General features: G+C 46.6%; 1 protein-coding gene and 1 long non-coding RNA gene across 5 annotated transcripts in view; one reads left to right on the plus strand and one right to left on the minus strand.

The window, feature by feature from the left end:
* Positions 1-14,525, plus strand: part of SRGAP3 (SLIT-ROBO Rho GTPase activating protein 3) — a 780,680-nt gene that overhangs the window by 541,355 nt on the left and 224,800 nt on the right. For all 4 annotated transcript variants that reach the window (XM_069643471.1, XM_069643470.1, XM_069643468.1 and 1 more), the window contains exon 4: positions 12,209-12,271. In XM_069643471.1, coding sequence (XP_069499572.1) covers positions 12,209-12,271 — 63 coding nt within the window. The remainder of the gene's footprint in view (positions 1-12,208; positions 12,272-14,525) is intronic.
* Positions 1-14,525, minus strand: part of LOC138566333 (uncharacterized) — a 292,266-nt gene that overhangs the window by 157,281 nt on the left and 120,460 nt on the right. The window lies entirely within an intron of this gene.

The following is a 14,525-nucleotide window of genomic DNA, read 5'->3' on the forward strand; positions in this document are numbered from 1 at the left end:
GACAAACAGGGCTTTAAGTGGGCCGGGGCTACCCAGGCCCGAGCCCCAGCAGCCTCATAAATCTCGTTCTAAGGTGGGGCTCTGCCAGGGCTCACTAATCTCCCCTGACAGCCCCGGCCGGTACAGGACAAGGCTTTTATTTCTAAAGCCTGAAGCTCTCGTTCATGTGCAAGAGCTTCAGGCTTCAGAAAAAAATGCTTTTATTCCATACTAGTGGTGCAGCACCTGCAAGGCATCCCTTCAAGCAAGGGATGTCCATAGACCGGCACCACCATTATGGAAGAAAGGTGAGGCCGCTTTAAGCAGAGGTCTTTTTTTCCTAAAGCCTGAAGCTCCCGCTCAATCGCGGGAGTTTCAGGCCTTAGGAAAAAAGGCTATGTCTTCCAGCAGCCTAACATTTTCAGCCTTAATGATGAAGCTACCCCTCCCCAGGCAGGGGCAGCACCACAATTGAGGCTAAAAAGGCAAGGCGCCGTCAATTGCCAGGCAAGCCCTTAGCAAATAAATGCAGAGATCAGCACCCACTCCCCCACCGGGAAGAAGGTGCTCCTCTCTACAAAATGCTGCATGGTGGGGGTGCATGTAGCCCATTGTGCCGGAGCTCATCAAGGGGGCGTGGCCTAATGAGCCAGCATGTGACCTCCCCACCCCCTTGATGAGCCAAGTGGGTACAGCTTTTGGAGACACTGGGGACACATCAGGCATGGACACCTCTTCAACACCAGGTACTGCCTGGCCTCCTACCACGCCTGTCTCGGCGAGCCTTGTCGCCGCTGCCTGAGCCCGGGAGCCGCAGTGTCGTTAAGCGTGCAGGTTTGTGACTCCCACTCTAGCAGACAGCGGCACTGGGACTATCCCACCGACCCCGTGTCTGAGGAGACCTGGGGGAGGCAAAGAGAATGACGCATTCACCAGTCCTGATGACAAGGCACTAGAATATGACTACCATGTTTCAACTCATTGACATCCTAGTAGCGGGGATACAGCATTTTGAGAATTATATATTTTAAAAATGGTTTTCTAAAAAGTACATGTGTCTTAGTCACGTGGGCCTCATGTGTGATGAATTGTTCACGAATTTTCAAGCATGATGGGTGAGAAAGAGAAGAGGTGAGCGCCAGAAGGTGAGTAAAAAATTCTCACCTAGCTAGGTTCATCCTGATCCCTCCCATTCCCTAGACTTAGTGCTTGAGTTGGGCTGAAATTGTAAAGGAATTTCCAATATCCTGGTCTATCCCATTTCTTGCTCCTAGTATAGAGCTCAGTGACCTAATTCATAGCTCAACGAGTTTAGAACTCAGCAACCTAGTACATCGCTGAATGAGTTTAGAGCTCAGCGATCTAGTACATAGCTCAACGAGTTTAGAGCTCAGCGACCTAGTACATAGCTCAACGAGAGCTCAGCAACCTAGTACATAGCTCAACGAGTTTAGAGCTCAGTGACCTAGTACATAGCTCAACGAGTTTAGCGCTTTCCTCAGAGATCTGTGTGAAACCTGCAGTCACATGATGAAACCCTGGAAGGAGTGACTCCTTCATTTTTCTGAGATTGATTATTTAAATACCTTTAACGGGATAATTATAACACCTATTTTACAGCACTTAGAAGACCGAGAAGTCCAGCCTAAAGATCTGCATAAAATGTTATATAGTTGTTATGGGTCCTTTCAAGACCAGGGAGAGCTGAGATATAGGTTCTCACCTGTAACCAGTTGGGGGGAAGTTTGATGGTGCAATGACAGTGCGGCTTGGACAGTCTTCGAATCCAAAGGTTGATCCAAGTGGCTGCTGCAGGCCTTGGTTACGTCATAGCTCACGGCTTGTGAGGTTTCGCTACATGGCAGCCCAAGGTGAGGCTTTGGGCTCAAGCCCTCTTCAGTCTAGTGAAAGCTAGCCCAATGTCTCGCGCCCTCTGGCCGAACTGTACTGAATTATAGGTAGAGCTAGGCTGATGAAGTACTCATACACATGCACACTCTATACTCACGTAGCCGCTCACTCAATTGCACACGTGCATGCACAGACACACGTACACTCCCTCCATCCCTGCACAGACGCTCACAAGTAAGGTCAGTGCATACATTTTTTTTTTTTATTGAATGTTTTAGTTTTTTACAAACTTTTTCACTCAAGTTTTAATATCAAACTTTTGAAGACAAGACAGTAAATTAATTTAACTTCACATTCACATTTTCGTTTCCTTTCTTTTATAGGTTAGTTCTCAGTCCTAATTCATTTTTAGTCCATTTAGAGTTAGAAAGGAAAAGACCCAATTTGAACTCATATTTACATTTCCTCGGCTATACTTATAGTTCCATTTTGTTTCAGTCCATTATTGAGTTCCAGAATTGAATAACCCGGAAGATTAACGGGTTATCATTTCCTGCTAGTATTAAGGGCCATCGATGATTTGGGTGGTATTGAATTTTTGCTTGTGGCAGTATGTCTCTGAACACATTTCTTTTATCATCCAACGCATTGCATGGTGATGTGATATAAAGTCTCTATCTGGTTCTCAAGTTTGCAAAATCTACAGTAGGCTTGAGATTCCGGCAACTGTTTTGTCTTTGTCAAGAATTCTTTAGTTGGGAGTATGTTAAGATGCATTCTCAGAAAGGTGTCCCTCATGGCTCGTTCTGGAAATTGCTAAAGATATCGTGGGAGTTGATTCAATGCTCTGACATCAATCTCATGTGTTATTGACAGTTTGTATTGTGCATTCTGTTGGATCGTTCGACTCCAATCGTTCTTTTGCATTTTTTTTTGTTTTTGCTTTTTGTGGTCGATGTATTAACATCTCTGTGCTAATGTCCTCACATTCCAGTATTTTCCGGCAAGCGTCTTTCCATAGGTTCTGGACTGCAGCTTTTATTGATGTTTCCTTTTCATGTAATATGTCGATTGATGGAATATGGTCTTGTAGCAGAGTCTTTCTATATAGGGCTATAGACTTCCAGGATTTTTCTGCTTCTAGTGATTGTAGTGCCAAATTGTGGCGTGTTCGCGGTGCCGGGTATGTTGGAGGCAAGGATAGAAACTTCTAAACTAATCCACATATCTTGAGGTGGGTTTAGCATGGTCTCAAAGCCATATGTCAAGAGAGCCATGATCTTCTGTTTGTAGAATGTTATTACCGGTTTTAACGAGTAGACACTGTATTTGCGATGCAGTATATAACCTTACCAGGGAAGAGATCGTGCTTTTTCTTTCAGGGTGACGACCCATTGTTTTTCAGTTTCTGACTGGTTTATTGTTACTCCCAGATATTTCATTGTGGTTACTTCTTCCAATTTTTTGCCTTCGAGGAATATTGTTAATTGTTTTGATCTTGGGTTTGGGTTATGGACCAGGGTCATGACCCGGGTTTTTTTAACGTTAATTTTAAGATCGTTTGCGGCAATGTATGAGGCTAGAGCGTTAATTCTTTTTTGAAATCCAACTTGCGTTTTGTCGACGATTACTAAGTCATCTGCGTAGAGTATATGTGCAATTTGTTTGTTGTAAAGTTTGGGGGAGTTGGCAGGAAAGGTTTTGTGAGTCCATTATACCTGAAATGTAGAGGCTGAATAAGATTGCTGCGAGAGGGCAACCTTGCTTTAGGCCGTTAGGGGTTAAGATTTCTTTTGTCAGGTGACCTGCTTGTGATAACCTTATCTTAACAGACCTATTGGTGTATAGTGCTTTTATAGGTATCATTCTCTAGGTGTCATTCTCTCTGCCTCCCTTTCTATGTCACATCAAGTCACAGCTGTGTGCCAAGCAAGCCACCACCATCTCAGGATCCTGAAGAAGGTTCTACCAATGATACCCGAACCACTGCGCCCTCTGCTAGTCGCAGCACTGGTTCTCTCCCGCTTGGATTACTGCAATTCGCTGTATCTGTCGCAGCCTATTGGTCTGATTCAACGGCTACAGTGCGTATAGAATCTGGCAGCTAGGCTGGCAAGGGTACTCCGTATGAAGCTCACATCACTCCGATGCTGCCCTCACTCCACTGGCTACTGGTTAGCCAAAGCGTCTGTTTCAAGGCCATGTCAAGGCCATGTACATTGTCCATCGGGCTATCCATGGTCAGGGGGCCGAGTTTTTACAGGCCAAATTTTCCCGCTACCTCCCAGAGTGGGACCTACGCTCCTCCACTGTGGATCTTCTTGTTGTCCCAAGATATCACTGCACTAGGGTTGGCTGCAGGGCTTTTTCCATAGCCGCAGCCAACCTGTGGAATGGTCTCCCTCCTGTCATGAGGAAAACTTCTAACCATCTAGCTTTTAGAAAAGCACTTAAGACCACCCTGTTCTAACTCTTTACTCTGTGGCCTCTCCTAGTTGATCAGATCTCCCTTCTCAGCGCCATGATGCCTTCGGGCGACCGTGCGCTTTATAAATGAAGGTAACATAACAACATAGGCTACAGGATATTCGCAGGACAGCTTGTTTTCTAGTTTCTTCCATAATTTGCTGCATGGGAGAAGACCGCCAATCATGTGCGCCTCTAATCTTCACACAGAGGCACACAACCGGTGTGTCCACAGCTACTGAGTGAGCGAGTTAAAGCATAACAAACCCGGCATTGACTGAACAAGTTGTTACGGTTGCACAATCTCCAAATTGAGCCCTTGCGTTCCACTGCAAGCATTCTCTGCGCAGTCACTAACGGCTGTCACCTAGCATGGCACGCGTGTTGCAATCACTGGTACATACACAGGCTTTCCAGGCGGTGCAGTCCTCTGTGAAGAATGCGCGTTCTCAGAGATTGTATCCCTGGCACTCAAGGTCAGGCGCATTCAAGGTTACATCCATTATCTTAGCAAGTTGGAAATGCACACACGCAAGCAAAGCGGCCAAGATGAATACTCCACACGCACGTGCTGTATCCACTCCAGCGTGGGAAGCATTCCATTGTGCACCGGACCACGCGGTGTAATTCCAGCTCCCGCATTAACCTGATGCATAGGTCGCCTCCAGATTCCTTTGCACACCTGGCCTATGTCACCCCATTATTGGTTGCTCGCTGAACTGAGACATACAGAATTGTTTCCCATGTTTAAGCTTTGCGTTTTCTTTTCAGATGCGCTAGAAGCCCGCCCCAGAGGTACAATGCGCCTTGGCACGACTGATGCCCTGCGATTATTATCTATATACTAAAACATGATAACATGACAGAATAACATGACATGGCACTAAACCTAATATCACACTGCGACGTACACCGACACAATATAAAATAACACCATAACACAAGGGCACAGGATGCCTTCTACACACACTGCAGAGTAAAAACCAAACATGTATAGTATAACACTACAGATAACATAGGGAGACATAACACCTTCCACAGCGCACTAACATAACCGCATAACCCGCTGCCATTGTGCAATTCTGCCATTGTTCTTCACTAACTATGTATTACCTGTCCTACTGTACTAAGTAACTTGCTGCAACAGCGCCACGATGCCTCCGGGCCGCTGGGCGCTTTATAAATTCAAATAAATAAAATCAAAATAAAATAAAGGCATACCGCAGAACTATCATTAAACCTTAAACCATGATGCCATAATTTAACACCTCAATATAGGACAGATGTGTAGCATAACACAATACAAAATACTATAGTATTGACACCATAGCACTGTATGGCAACAAAGCACCATAGAACAAAACCATATCATTTGTAGTTACGAAACATACTATGAGACTGTATAAAAGTTATACATATGACACTACATGTGTAGTGTGACATAACACAATAACATGCTACTATAGTACAGAGGCATAGTGTAACAACCTGAAAACACATGACAGCACGAGACCATAACATTGCACACAACCGAACAGAACATCAACACAAAACACATAGCAACATAGCATAACTCCATAACACAGTGCCACAACACTATACACATGATAACGTATTGTAATGTAAATAACAGAACACAATAGTATATCTCTATATCAAACTGATGTAACCCACCATAACATAACAACATAACTCTATAATGCAATTCCATAACATAAAATAACCATAACTTAAACAAATCGAAAACATAACCACTTCCTGTGATAATGTTGACTACTAAAATAAAGATCAGAATCATGTAGGGTAATGCCCACAATATATGTTGTTGGTGTAAATAAATCACACCACAAATGGTCTCTACCTTTAAATGTAGTAAAACAAATCCGAACCCTGTACTGCACTCACCCATGCTCACATGTAGTGCACTCACCCATGCCCCTGAGCTGCCCTCACTCTGTCCCCTGTACTTTACAAGCCCCGTGCCACGCTGCCTGCAACTCTCCACATATACTTCAGCCACCCCTCTGCCATCTCCTAGAACGCACTTGACACAGCTACGTCCACAGGGGACGTCCCTGCATCACCCCACACAGTCTTTCAGTTCTGCCTCACTTGTTCACTCTCACCCCTCCATCCCCCAGCCCTCCCCTCCCAATCCAGTCATCATTAAGAAGCCAAGCCAGGCTATCCATCGAAAGAAATCGCTTTGTGAACTGGTGTTCGTGTTTTGGAGTAAGAGAGACACAGTAAGAAGTAGCTCAGTGAAGCCCAACCCTAATTATGCAAGCTCTCTTGTACCGCACCACTGTGAGATGATTTTGGTTTCATGGTTGTCCCAACAAAGGGAGTTGCTTCACTAAAATTCTGTGGTTGGGGAGCTGAGGGTGCAATGTAATCCTCAGTGACGGGTGTGTGGTGGTGATGCACCCTAGTTGGGAGCTAGAAATAGGTTCTAAAATGATTCTTTATGTCTTTCCGGTTGTTAAGGGGGATTTTCCTTAATCCCTGTGCTGTGGTCAGAGTCTTCAGGTCTACTGTGCCGCTAGTGATTCGCTCAAGCTCCTGACTCAGGTGCTGCTAGTGATTTGCTCAAGCTCCTGACTCTGGTGCTGCTAGTGATTCCTTCAAGCTCCTGACTCGGGTGCTGCTAGTGATTCGCTCAAGCTCCTGACTCAGGTGCTGTTAGTGATTCCTTCAAGCTCCTGACTCGGGTGCTGCTAGTGATTCCCTCAAGCTCCTGACTCCGGTGCTGCTAGTGATTCCCTCAAGCTCCTGACTCAGGTGCTGCTAGTGATTCGCTCAAGCTCCTGACTCCGGTGCTGCTAGTGATTCCCTCAAGCTCCTGACTCAGGTGCTGCTAGTGATTCGCTCAAGCTCCTGACTCAGGTGCTGCTAGTGATTCCTTCAAGCTCCTGACTCAGGTGCTGCTAGTGATTCCCTCAAGCTCCGGACTCCGGTGCTGCTAGTGATTCCCTCAAGCTCCTGACTCAGGTGCTGCTAGTGATTCCTTCAAGCTCCTGACTCAGGTGCTGCTAGTGATTCCCTCAAGCTCCTGACTCAGGTGCTGCTAGTGATTTCCCTCAAGCTCCTGACTCAGGTGCTGCTAGTGATTCGCTCAAGCTCCTGATTTAGCTGGTGCTAGTGATTCCCTCAAGCTCCTGACTCAGGTGCTGCTAGTGATTTGCTCAAGCTCTTGACTCAGGTGCTGCTAGTGATTTGTTCAAGCTCCTGACTCAGCTGCTGCTAGTGATTCCCTCAAGCTCTTGACTCAGGTGCTGCTAGTGATTCGCTCAAGCTCCTGACTCAGGTGCTGCTAGTGATTCGCTCAAGCTCCTGACTCAGGCGCTGCTAGTGATTCGCTCAAGCTCCTGACTCAGGTGCTGCTAGTGATTCGCTCAAGCTCCTGACTCAGGCGCTGCTAGTGATTCCCTCAAGCTCCTGACTCAGGTGCTGCTAGTGATTCCCTCAAGCTCCTGACTCAGGCGCTGCTAGTGATTTCCTCAAGCTCCTGACTCAGGTGCTGCTAGTGATTCCCTCAAGCTCCTGACTCAGGTGCTGCTAGTGATTTCCTCAAGCTCCTGACTCAGCTGTTGCTAGTGATTTCCTCAAGCTCCTGACTCAGGTGCTGCTAGTGATTCCCTCAAGCTCCTGACTCAGCTGTTGCTAGTGATTTCCTCAAGCTCCTGATTTAGATGCTGCTAGTGATTCCCTAAAGCTCCTGACTCAGGTGCTGCTAGTGATTCCCTCAAGCTCCTGACTCAGGTGCTGCTGGTGATTCCTTCAAGCTCCTTACTCAGGTGCTGCTAGTGATTCGCTCAAGCTCCCGACTCAGGTGCTGCTAGTGATTTCCTCAAGCTCCTGACTCAGATGCTGCTAGTGATTTCCTCAAGCTCCTGACTCAGATGCTGCTAGTGAGTCGCTCAAGCTCCTGACTCAGGTGCTGCTAGTGATTTGCTCAAGCTCCTGACTCAGCTGTTGCTAGTGATTTCCTCAAGCTCCTGACTCAGGTGCTGCTAGTGATTCCCTCAAGCTCCTGACTCAGCTGTTGCTAATGATTTCCTCAAGCTCCTGATTTAGCTGCTGCTAGTGATTCCCTAAAGCTCCCGACTCAGGTGCTGCTAGTGATTCCCTCAAGCTCCCGACTCAGGTGCTGCTGGTGATTCCTTCAAGCTCCTTACTCAGGTGCTGCTAGTGATTCGCTCAAGCTCCCGACTCAGGTGCTGCTAGTGATTTCCTCAAGCTCCTGACTCAGATGCTGCTAGTGATTTCCTCAAGCTCCTGACTCAGATGCTGCTAGTGAGTCGCTCAAGCTCCTGACTCAGGTGCTGCTAGTGATTTGCTCAAGCTCCTGACTCAGGTGCTGCTAGTGATTCATTCAAGCTCACCAGTAGTTGTGACAGAGCAGCCCAGGTCTAACTCTAACTCTCGGGGGGGGGGGGATTGGGGTGGAGAGAGGTGGTTCACAGGTACAGTACTCACTTTCCCTTAATAACCAGCAAGATAACGCCCACATAATACATGTTTATAAACATGTCATCTTTATGTACGAAAAAGGCAAGAGAAATTAAAATACCCTCACCGGTAAGAAGCTTTGCAAAACTGAAGATCTCACAATGTAACCCGTCTTTAGGGTCAGTAGAAAGTCCTTCCTCGAACGAAAAGGGCAGTAACAGGTATGTAAAGGCATGTCTATCGAGGCCCTGCAAGTTCAAGAGGAGACCAAGGGATGCAAGTAGTGTGAATATACGCATTCTTTGGCGGGAAAGAGTTACTTTTGTTTAAAAGTGTCCCAAGGAGCAGTTCTTGGAGTTCTCTTTGGTGGAGGCCCTCATGAGTTCCTTGAAGATGAGGAGGAGGGTAGGGCTGATGAAATGTAAGAAGGAAAGACTCACGAACAGTGTCGGAGACTCAAGAGAGCGGTACCCTGGGAGTGACAAAGCATTTATGTAGCAGACAGTCGACAGTTTGTAGATGCGGTTGCAATGTACGTTTTCCTTCCACCACTGAAGCATCCAACAACAACTCACCAGTGCAGGAGGGATCAAACGACCCTTCGGAAGAGTGATTATTTCCAGTTCAGTGATTCCAAAGTAAAGGATAAGGCCCAGAGGAGTGGGAAGGTGATTCGGCAGCTGCTGGTGGTTGCCAGTAATGCAGGTTTTCAGGTCATCCTCAGGCATAAGATTTAGGTTCTGAGGATGGGATCGGCCCCACAAGACACCAAGGAAGAGCAAAGGTTGAAGAAAAGCTTGAAGACGTCACACCGGAGAGGAGCCATTCCCGGAAGAAGGTCCGGGAAGGTGAGTTTGGCAGTGCTGTTCTAGGACTCGAATTAGCACAGGCCTCTGGAGCTTCTCAGTCGGGGGAGATAGAACCAGACCGTTTGCCTGATGTCTTGGGATGACGATTCTCTGGTTGGTCCAGCACCGATAGTCTTCAGAGTCTTGGCAGTCAAGGTGCACCTGCTTCTGGGTCTGACACTGCCGGCATAGTCGGAAGATTCAGGGAGAGATTCTGGGAGAGGAGGTCTTCGACCCGGAACCGTGACCCAGTATTAACAGCTCCTGGGAAAGGAGCACCGCTGTGGCTTCGGAGTGAATCCACACTGTGACTGATAGGCTACTGCATATGCCAGTCAGAACTGTTTCAGGCTGACTACAGGCCCGAGTCCTGAGACACACACATCCAGTGGGCAACTCCTCTTACACAAAAGAGGGACAAGGGCTAGCCATGTCAATTCTCGGATCTTTGAGTCAAACAAACCCAACCTACATTTTGATAAATGTCGATTGGGGTCAAAAAGCACCCAGCCAGGTAAAATGGATCCCACCGCGTGGAATTAGATAGCACAGGCAAACAACACCACGCACCTAGCCACACGACTAACAGAGTAAAGGCACTTTCTCTGGGAGACTAGGCCTTAGGACTCATATGAACTCTTAATGCAGAGCACATAAAACACAGAGCCACACTCTCAGTCAGGCCGTGTATTAAACCTGGTTGTGTTGAAAAATGGAAGCATGCAGCAAAAAGAGGAGTGGCTCCTCCAAGAAAGGCCTTCCACGTCATCATGGGTTGTGATTTTGTACTCACACTTGAGCTTGATTGTTGACGTTCCTGATATAGGTCTAGGAGATGTCTTTGCATTGCACATGCCTGCCAGACTCTACCACCAAGCAGGATGACACTGGTGGCAAGTAGTCAGAGGGCAACAAAAACACCACAGATCCTAGTGATTGATCGGAAATGAAAATATTCTTTATGTTTTATCGCTTCACCCAACAAAGCATTTGTCAATGCATTGGTGAAGTCGGTGAAGTAGGATCTCATGGCTCACTATGGTCCACTGTGTCGTATGCCGCTGATAGGTCGTGGAGGATCAAGGCTACTGGAAGTTATTGCCGAGCGAGATGAGCTCCCTGTGGTAAAGGAGAGCCATTTCGGTGGTGTGTCGGATCTGACTCCTGATTGGTGATCATGAAGGAAAGCATTGGATGCACTATATTGCTGCGACTGTGTTGTGACTATCCTCTCCAGGATCTTAGCTGCACCTGGTCCCGGGTCTGGCACTGATGCAGTAAATCCCTTAGGGTTGAATGACCCAGTCTTTAGGGTTACAGTGCAAAATGCTGCACTTGTTTTGGGGTGACTCGTGGAAGGATTAATGCATGTTCTCCGTACATCATTGACTGCAGCAACCTTTGTGGAATTTAGTGAGAAGGCCGGAAATAGGCATTGGCTAATGATATCTCCTCACTGCCTCTAATTGTGTCAAGAAACACAATCTCTCATAATAGTCTGTAGTTCTTAGCAGTTCTCTGTTAACACAGGGACTGTACATTCCTCCAAGGCAACGCGTTTTTCAGTTTCTCCTTTCTACTCACGGACTATCCCATAGAAGTCTAGACACCAGTGAAGTCCTACAGCTTCCACCAATTGATGAGCACTGTGTTCCTTAGGATGCATGATTTTGCTTCCCATTTGAACTCTAAACTGCAGGCCCCACTCTGGACATTGTGCCGCTTGCGGGTGATCTCCGGTTTGGACATTATGTTTTAGGTGTTGCTTGAGCCTGCACGTCGATATCTGTGGTCACTTTCTACATTGATAGGTCTTCTCTGGTAGCATTGACTTCTCCTCTAGTAGAATTGACTATACTTTATTTATTTGTACATTTATATAGCGCACCAAGCCCTGGGGCATCTATGCCCTTAACTTAAGAATATAGTTACATCTTCGTTTGCTGTGGACGTAGGTTACAGTCTTACCACGGAGCTTGCATAGTAGTTAGGTTACTTTGGGAAAGAAAACATGGGGGCCTGAACCCATTGGACCGTAACATCTATCAGGAAATCACCCAGCCATCTACACACTGTTCCAGCAGGCCAACTCATATAAACTCACAAGGTCCCTTTTTCCGTACAATGTGTCTTCGTGACTTTAATGCATCTTTCCATAGGGCAGGGGTCTGCAATTTACGGCTATCCAGATGTTTTGGAATACAACTCCCATGATGCCTTGCCACTGGCTGTGCAGGTTAGTACTGATGGGAGTTTTAGTCCAAATCATCTGGAGATCCAAAGGTTACAGACTCCTGCCATTGCATTAGACCCTATTTTCATAAGTTCGGCAACGAGTTTGTGCCAAGTACTCAACCCATGGTATTTGCTTCCTATGACTAGGTGTCATTGCTGCACAGGTGCCTGCTCAGATACCACCTTGCCCCAAATGTGGTATTGCTTTCTCCCAGCCCCATGCACACAATCTCACTCGTTCTGAAACAATAGGCGGACATCTTGGATGCATGCAAGTCTTGTCTGATTGGCCCATTAACAGCACTAAACGTCGACCTAGAAGATGGTGGAAAGATGACACAGTACGCACACTCAACCTTCCCTCTTTTCTGTTGCAGAGCAAGGAGATCGGACTCCAGATGCACGAGGAGCTGCAGAAGGTCACCAATGAGCTATACACGGTAGGTGGCGTTGCAGACAGTGGTGCGCAAGCGCGGGGGACCTTCCGACGGATCTTAGATTCCAGGCGTATAGTATACATGTATTACTGGAAGCCTATGCCTGCTTCTTTATTGCAATTCACATTCTCTAGGCATAGGGGGTCCTCAAGGGGCAATTCCAGAACATGATGGGGAGCAGATCCTTGGTGCTTTGAGGTGGTAGTATTGCCAGTACCTCGGCTGAGGCGAGACAGTGGGACGCAGTAGCAGGGAGGGGTGCTTAGGCGGATGACATGTATGTTGCCACTGAGGTCACTCCACTTACTATTAAAGGTGTGATGTGGATCTATATACTTATCTGCACAGTTATATTTTGTGATTAAGGCTTCCACTTTTAAAAATTGTATTCAAGAGAAATTTCTCTCTATATTTTTCATGTCTTTTTTCAGTGTATTATTTTTGTTTTTCCCATATTTTTCTTCATTTTGGTTTAGTTCGGAGACAGTTTACTGTTCGAATTAACTTCCGCTCGACTAGAAACACCGCTGTGAGTTTTGGGTAATCACCACCAGTGAAGTGGGCTTCCGTGAGCAAACTTTGGCTCTCTAAAATCCCTGTTTTTACAAATAAATACAGACATGGTATCAGCTTATTTCTGTCTTTATGTATGTGTATTTAAAAGTAAACACAGGCAACAGGGTCCCTAACCCAAATTCCTATTCAACATATGTCCCTTACGCCCCACCCTACCTCTATGGCTTCTCGAGCGTTGATTAGATAGACCCGTTATGTCCTATTTCTAATTAAGCTGGTTAATTGGTGAATGCACTAATCCAGTGATGTGGCCACAGAGTTCTAATATAGAACGGTTGCTGTGGCAGACTCTGACGGCGCTTCTTCCTTATATTTGATGCACACTGAAAATGCTGCTGCGTGCATGCCTTTGAACATGCTCAGAAGGACCCTGTGATGCCCAGTGTTAAGTATATGATAAATCTTCCTGACCCGTGTCAACCCCATAACCCTTATGCTTGGACTTGGCAACTATTTTACTTTATCCCTAGGTGAAGGGGAATATTTCTCCCCTCTCATCTAGTATTTTACTCTTTCTATGGGTGACCTTTTTATGTCTCCATAGTGTATGGTTGAAATTATAGTTTCCCACAACCTTTGGGCTTAGGCTGGCTTGCCCCCTTTGGGCTCCCGTGTTAATTTCTCTTTCATATACTTGGGTGAACTAATGTTCCCAAGTAATAAAGAGGGATTTTCATTCCCTTAACATTTTGTCTGAGTGAGCCAGCACACCCCACCTTATGTGGAGTATTGGGGGGGGGGCTACAATGTATCCCCTTTCTTACTTACCTGGTAACATTTTGGTACAATTGCAAGTTTACTTGAATGGCTGATGGCAGTGTAAATACTTTTATTACTTTTAGTCATTACTCGCAGTCTGTTTATTCAGCCTGGTAATGCAGGGAGAGAATGCCTGCTCTTTCGCCTTTGGTTCCTTCTCCTCTCTCCTCTAGCACTCTCTGGTGCACCCCCTCCTAAAAAAGCCTTCTGCCGAACCCACCTGTCTGACAATTTATCACCCATTCTCTATCACTCCTTTCCTGGGCAAACTCATGGAAAAGCTGGCCATCTCCCAGCTTACTCTTCACACTGAATCTGTTGGTTGTCTCCATGACCATTAGTCTGGCTTCGGAGCGGCCAGATTCACGGAAACTGCTCTACTGAACATCTGTCAAAATCTGCTCTCTAATCTTGATTCTATCCTTCCTCCTGTCCTGATTATCCTCAACGTTTCCTCTGCTTTTGACATGGTCAATCATGCCACCCTGATCAATCAACTGCATGAGAAACTGGGCATCACGGATCAGGCCCTGGAGTGGTTGACCTCCTTCCTCCTGGACCGACCATCCCAGGTCCAACTTGGGTCCTTTCTCTCCGCCACCTCTCTCTCCACATGTGGTGTTCCCCAGAGCTCTATCCTCTCACCCTAGCTCTTCAATGTCTACTTGGCCCCTTTGGCCCACTTGATCTCTACCTTCTCCTCCAATGTTCAGTTTTATGTGGATGATACTCAGCTCTCGGTCAGGCTCCTCTAAACCTCCTCTCCTTTCTCGCTCATTTCAGACTGTCTAGCCAAGATTCAGGATTGGTGCTCCTCCAACGATCTCTACCTTAATGCCAGTAAGACAGAGATCATTCTCATTGGGACTACTGCTCCCGCTTGCTCATTCTCACAGTGGCCGCCCTCCTTGGACCCTCTTCT

Source organism: Ambystoma mexicanum, chromosome 2p, assembly GCF_040938575.1.
Source record: "Ambystoma mexicanum isolate Mex_15411 chromosome 2p, UKY_AmexF1_1, whole genome shotgun sequence".
Lineage (NCBI taxonomy): Eukaryota > Metazoa > Chordata > Amphibia > Caudata > Ambystomatidae > Ambystoma > Ambystoma mexicanum.